Here is a 6,000-nt window from a genome sequence, read left to right as displayed (position 1 = left end):
CTCCTGGAAACAATCAGACTTGTGTTATGTGACCTGCGCCAGCAGGCCTTTCACACTACACCATTTCACATCACATCCTAACTCGCTGCCAGGGGTGTAAACCATACAAACTAATGGTCATTTTTAAAGTATTATTTTGTTTTGACAATTTGAACACTGAGGCGGTTAAGTTGCTTTATGACACGGTGAAAAGGATATTGTGAAGTCACAGCAGTTATTGTGACAGGCTGGGGTACAGCGGTTACCAGGCAACAGCCACTCAAAACTAATCAAAGACCAGCAAGCCAACGCCCCCGTTGAATTAAACCAATGGGATGCGGATCCGGTTGATTGACACGGGGGCTGTCCAATAGGAAATGTGCGGCGATGACGCAGAATTATATAAACAATTGATGCGGGGGTTGCGAGCTCATTTGAGCGATCAGTTATCCCGGCTAGAGTAGTTTAGGCAGAGCTTTCGGTATGCGAGAGATCGTGCATCTTCAGGCTGGCCAGTGTGGCAACCAGATCGGGGCCAAGGTCTGTACCGTTAGCCGCATTAGGATTAGGAAAAGTAGGACATCCGAGGTGGGGAAATCGGGCGCTATCCGTGGTGACAAGGTGGGTGGGGGGGGGGAACGCAAGGGGCCGGGCGGTCCCGTGTCGCGCTGCGGCGAGAGAGCCGCCGCGTGGGGCCGAACGCCGGATCCGATTAAAGACCAGTGTTTGTGGAGGCCGCTTGGGCTCTGTGAGCGGGCCGCGCCGACCGTTAGCGCGGAACTCACCGCTGGTTCTTCGTCGTGTTCAATGGCGGCCGGCGTCGCTCTCGAGCGTTTTAAAATCTTGTGTGCGCGCGCGCGCTCCGGTGCACGCATGCGCGATTTCAGCCCAGGGTTTATAAGCGCGGCAACGGCGACCTGTGGTACTTTCCGCCGCCTTTTAATTATTTACAGTAAGCCTTTGAATGGGGCAAGATCTCCGCGAGAGACTAATCAAACTAACATCCATGTGAAAACCAAAAAAAAACCTGCTGATGCTGGTAATCTGACACAGTATACTGGAAAGGCTCAGCAGGTCAGTCAGCATCTGTGGAGAGAGGACAGGAGTTAATATTTCAGGTGTAAATCTGGGTTAAAATGTGAGATTGGATAAGGATTTTTTTTAAAATAGCAAGTGTAATGGTACTTGTGGAGGGTATTGTTGGACTAGGTGAGGTGCTGAGTGGAGTGCTGCAGGGGATCGTGCTTTGGAGCCCTGTTTATTATTTATCTAAGTGACCTAGATACAGGTAGGAATCTGAGCACAAACCCCAGTAATATGTCATGTAGCATCTCTTGTGTATAGTATCTCCAGTGCAGTGCTGAAGGAGTTGGAGGTGTCATCTTTCGGATGAGATGTTAAACCAAAGAATTTCAAAGAAGAGTAGGGGCGTTCTCCCCAGTGTCCTGGCCAATATTTATCCTTCAATCAACATCACTTTAAAAAAATAGATAGGTATCACATTGTTGTTTGTGGTATCTTGCTGTGTGCAAATTGGCTACCATATTTCCTACATTATAACAGTGACTTTACTTTTTTTTTAAAAATGTAATTGCTTCATTGGCTATAAAGTGCTTTGGGACATCCTGAGGTTGTGAAAGATGCTATATAAATGCAAGTCTTCTTCCTCCACCCATCCAAAAGGCTAGTGTGTGCATCCCCTTATTTTCTAATAAGAATACTGAATTTGTGTAGAAGATTTACAGTACACAGGGTGGGGGTGGGCAGGGGGCGTACTGTTGAAGAAGGGTATGTTAGTGAGGTAGATATTAATGCCGGGAATTTCAGAACTTCGGTGGAAACCCTATTTGCGTATGTATTTGGAGTGTCGTCCAATCTTCCGCTGAAGTCACGTAGGGCTGATTGGGAGGACCCCGAGGAAGTTCCAGTGAAAGTATAAAATGGTATACGGATAAGGTGCACCGGAACATTTCAAGGTGATTCAGTGTGATAAGAGAACCTAAATTTAAATTAGTGAAAATGAAATTCAGCAAGTCCTGTGGAAAAAATTCTTTGCTCAGGAAAGGAAGATTAAATGTTGAATTAATCTACCACGTAAGGTGATGGAATCAAAGACTGGGTGGTTCAGTATGCGGGTGCATGTTGCGCTACATGAGCCGGAGTACTGAAGGGATGAGTTTTGATAGTCAAATGGCCTGTTGTTCTTGCTAATCTGAGATAAGGTTAAAATGATGGAAAGCTGGCACTGAGTGGGGAGAAAGCTGGAGCTGGTATTAAGCAGGCAAGGAATCAGAGGAGCTGTGGGAACCAAGGCTTTAGAGTGCAGCTGGGTTGATGGGAGTAAGTTCAGCAAAGTCAGATTGTGCTATACCTCTGCCTGGTTTACTTTTACTGTCATTGGATCAGAGATGCATGAAATGACAGAGCAGCATCTGTAGCAACAGAATGGACAGCAGCTGAAAACATCTTACACTTAGATTTTTTTCACTGCCAGGATTTTAAAATCTCAAAGGTGTTGTTATGGATGGTGAAGTCAGCTATCATAATCCTTGTAATACCCGTGCAGATATTCTGAAAAGATTTCAGTGAGAGGATCAAGTGCAGAACAATAAGGTCACAACAACAATTGATATTTATATTATGCCCTTAATGTAGAAACCATTCAAAGCACTTCAAAGGGAGGTGGAAATATAGATAAAAGGAATGGATGCTGAGCTGAGTTAGAGGTAACTGAAAGCTTGGTCGAAAAGATGGTTTTTAGAATGATTTAAAGTGGATGAGTTTAGGGACAGAGTTTGAGTCCTTGAGGCCAAGGTGTAAGAATGGGTGTGCAGGACCTATCGCAGGACAGGATATGGGCTAAGTTTTGAACAACCTGGATTTATGAAAGATGGGAGGCCAGCAAGGATGACATTGTGGAAAAACATGGATTATGGTTTTGGTGGCAATGGAATGGAGACAAATGATAGAGCTACAAATAAGAGATCTTGGTGATGGATAGGATGAGCGATTTAGGATGAATAGGACAGCAAGATTTTGCACTAAACACGTGAGCAGAGCAGGTAATAATTTGTGTGGCAAAAAAATGACGTTTATGATAGGGGCTGAAAATGATGGCTTTGGTCTTCCTGATGATTTGATCTACGGGGTCAAGGGAAATGATAGACAGGTGGAACCGGAAGCTGCTAGCATACTCCTGGAAGCTGACCCTGTTCCTGTGGAAGATGTCACTGAAGGGCAGCATGTACATGGGGAAGATGAGGGAACCAAGTTCCATGCAGGATGGGAAGATAAGCTGTTCCCATGAAGCTGGACAACAGAACAGGAGTGAAGGAGGAGAATGGCTGATCATATACTGCAGAGAAATTGAGAACAAGTAAGGATAATGCATGGTAGCTAGGGGCTGTCATTGGTGACTTTGGTAGGGATGGTCTCAGTGCTGTGCAGGGTGGAAGCCAGAAGGATGGGATTTCAACAGGAAGTTTTGGGAAAGATGGGCATGGAGCTGAGAGGTGATGACATGTTTTGAGGAGGTTAGATATGGGCTTGTATTTGGAGAGGATAGGTAGATTTTGAGGTGGGCCTTTTTGAGGAGAGAATAGTGACAGTGGTTTTGAAAGGATGGGGGATGATGCCTGAGCAAAGGGAGTCATTAGCAATGCCTGTAAGCATGGAGGCTGGGGGGGGTGGGGGGAGAGGGTATTGAGGCTTGGGAAAGGATTGAGGGAACAGGAGATGGTTGTCATAGAAGAGTTGAGTTTGGAGAGAGTAGAGGGGGAAATGGGAGAGAAACTGCAGTGTGACCGGGGATTGAACGTAAGGTTGAATGTGGGGAGGTAGTGGCAGTGGCAGCTGCACAGATGATCTCAAATGTTTAAGAAATTTGCGATCTCTTTGCATTTGACGCGGGGAGGAAGAGGTTTGAGGAGGCAGTTTCCCATGGAGAACAGGAGCCTTGGGTTGCCTTGCCCCCCAGGATGATCCTGAAGTAGTAGAATTTAGCAGAGAAAAGCGACAAGCAGCCAAGCTGATGAATGACTCGGCCAGTAATGTGCCAGGTGCACTTCAGTTAGCAGCATGAGAACAACACCACCTGCACGTTCCCCTCCAAGTCACGCACCATCCCAACTTGGAAATATATCGCCGTTCCTTCATCATCGCTGGGTCAAAATCCTGGAACTCCCTACCTAACAGCACTGTGGGAGAACCTTCACCACACGGACTGCAGCGGTTCAAGAAGGCGACTCATCACCACCACCTCAATAAATGCTGGCCTCGCCAGCGATGCCCACATCCCATGAACGAATTTTTTTTTAAAGCCCTTGGGATGGAAGCATTTGAGAGTTTAGATTAATGAGGGGGCTGGGGATTTTTTTTCCTGGGTGAGGGTAGTGGGGTTTGGGGAAGTTAGAGGGTGGTGTTGCTGGTAAGGTGATCTCTGACCATTTTAATGTCTCCCTAAGTCTCTGATTCAGCACAGAAGGAGGCCATTCGGCCCATTGACTCCATGTCGATCCTCAATCATTGAGGTTGAGTCACTTGTTACAGAAGCTACGGGGGAGGCCTTGGTGAGGATGTTGGTGTGGTACTTGGGAAGATAGTTAGCTGTGTGCTTACCAGTGTCATTGTGATTATAGAAAGTGACATGAACGAAACTCACGTGATCACTCTTGCCCAGTGAGATTCCTCAAAAGGGATTCCTGATTGTTTATTATGATTGCTAGAGGATCCTGGTTTCAAACATGGTTGTAGTAATGGGAAATGTGTTCATCTCTGGGGAAGTGGGACCCTGCAGATCTGTTGCACAGTGGCCCAGACACAAGATATTTAATATAAAGATGGATTCTGTACTTTCCATGAATAAAATTATAGCCTAAGTTGATAGGTTCTGCAAAAACCACATACTCAGTTTGTAGAAAATGTTCTCATGGCATAATGTGCTATGTGTGGTTGTATGATAGAGCTCCAGGGTATGTGCCAGTTCAATTTTCCCTGGCTAAATGTTCTTTGCTCCTCAGTGTTTCCAAAAACTTAGGACAATGTCTCCAAACTCTCAGTGCAAGTAATTTAGATTAGTCAGATGTTGAGGTAACTACAGACCTTTCAGTATTACGCTAGTTGTGGGGAAGCTACTAGAATCTGCCATTAAGGATAGAGTGACTGAGCACGTGAACAAATATGAGCTAACTAAATTCAATATAAGTTATAAAAAATGGTAATAGTGAAACTAATGAGATTAAACATAGACAAATCTCCAGGACCCGATAGTTCCCACCCCAGGGTATTAAAAGAAGTAGGTGAGAAAATTGCTGATGCATTAGTCATGATCTTCCAAATGAATCATGAATTTAGGACTTGTCCCCTTGGATTGGAAAACTGCCAATGTCACTCCATTATTTAAGAAGGGTAGGAGAGATAAACTAGTAAATTATTGGCCAATTAGTCTAATGTCGGTTGTGGGGAAGTTACTAGAATCTGTTATTAAGAGTGACTGAGCATTTGGACAAATATGAGCTGACTAGAGAGAGCCAGCATGGATTTGTGAAATATAAGTCATGTCTAACAAACCTAGTTGAATTTATTGAGATAATACGTGGTAGACAAGGGCTGGAGTACAAAGGGGTGTAAGTTATGTTACAGCTATTCAGAGCAGTGGTTAGACCCCATCTGGAGTACTACGTTCAGTTCTGGGCACTGCTTCTCAGGAAGGATATATTACCCTTGGAGGGGGTGCAATGCAGATTTACCAGAATGATACCAGGGCTAAAAGGGTTAGCTTACGAGGACAGGCTGCCTAAACTAGATTTGTATTCCCTTGAATATAGAAGATTAAGGGGGGGGGAGGTTGATATAATTGAGGTGTTTAAGATGATCAAAGGAGTTGGTAGGGTAGATAGAGAGAAATTATTTCCTCTGGTAGGGGAGAGCAGAACAAGGAGGCATAACCTTAAAATTAGAGCTGCGCCATTCAGGGGTGATGTCAGGAAGCACTTCTTCACACAAAGGGTAGTGGAAATCTAG

The 6,000-nt window shown here is 45.0% G+C and overlaps 1 protein-coding gene across 2 annotated transcripts in view; it reads left to right on the top strand.

Moving 5' to 3' along the window:
• The first annotated feature begins 462 nt into the window (after positions 1-462).
• LOC137300368 (tubulin beta-4B chain-like) overlaps positions 463-6,000 on the top strand; it is a 45,621-nt gene continuing 40,083 nt past the window's right edge. For both annotated transcript variants that reach the window (XM_067969452.1, XM_067969451.1), the window contains exon 1: positions 463-519. In XM_067969452.1, coding sequence (XP_067825553.1) covers positions 463-519 — 57 coding nt within the window. The remainder of the gene's footprint in view (positions 520-6,000) is intronic.

Source organism: Heptranchias perlo, chromosome 31, assembly GCF_035084215.1.
Source record: "Heptranchias perlo isolate sHepPer1 chromosome 31, sHepPer1.hap1, whole genome shotgun sequence".
Lineage (NCBI taxonomy): Eukaryota > Metazoa > Chordata > Chondrichthyes > Hexanchiformes > Hexanchidae > Heptranchias > Heptranchias perlo.
Note: the sequence above shows the minus strand (reverse complement) of the source record. Positions and strands in the feature narration are given on the sequence as shown.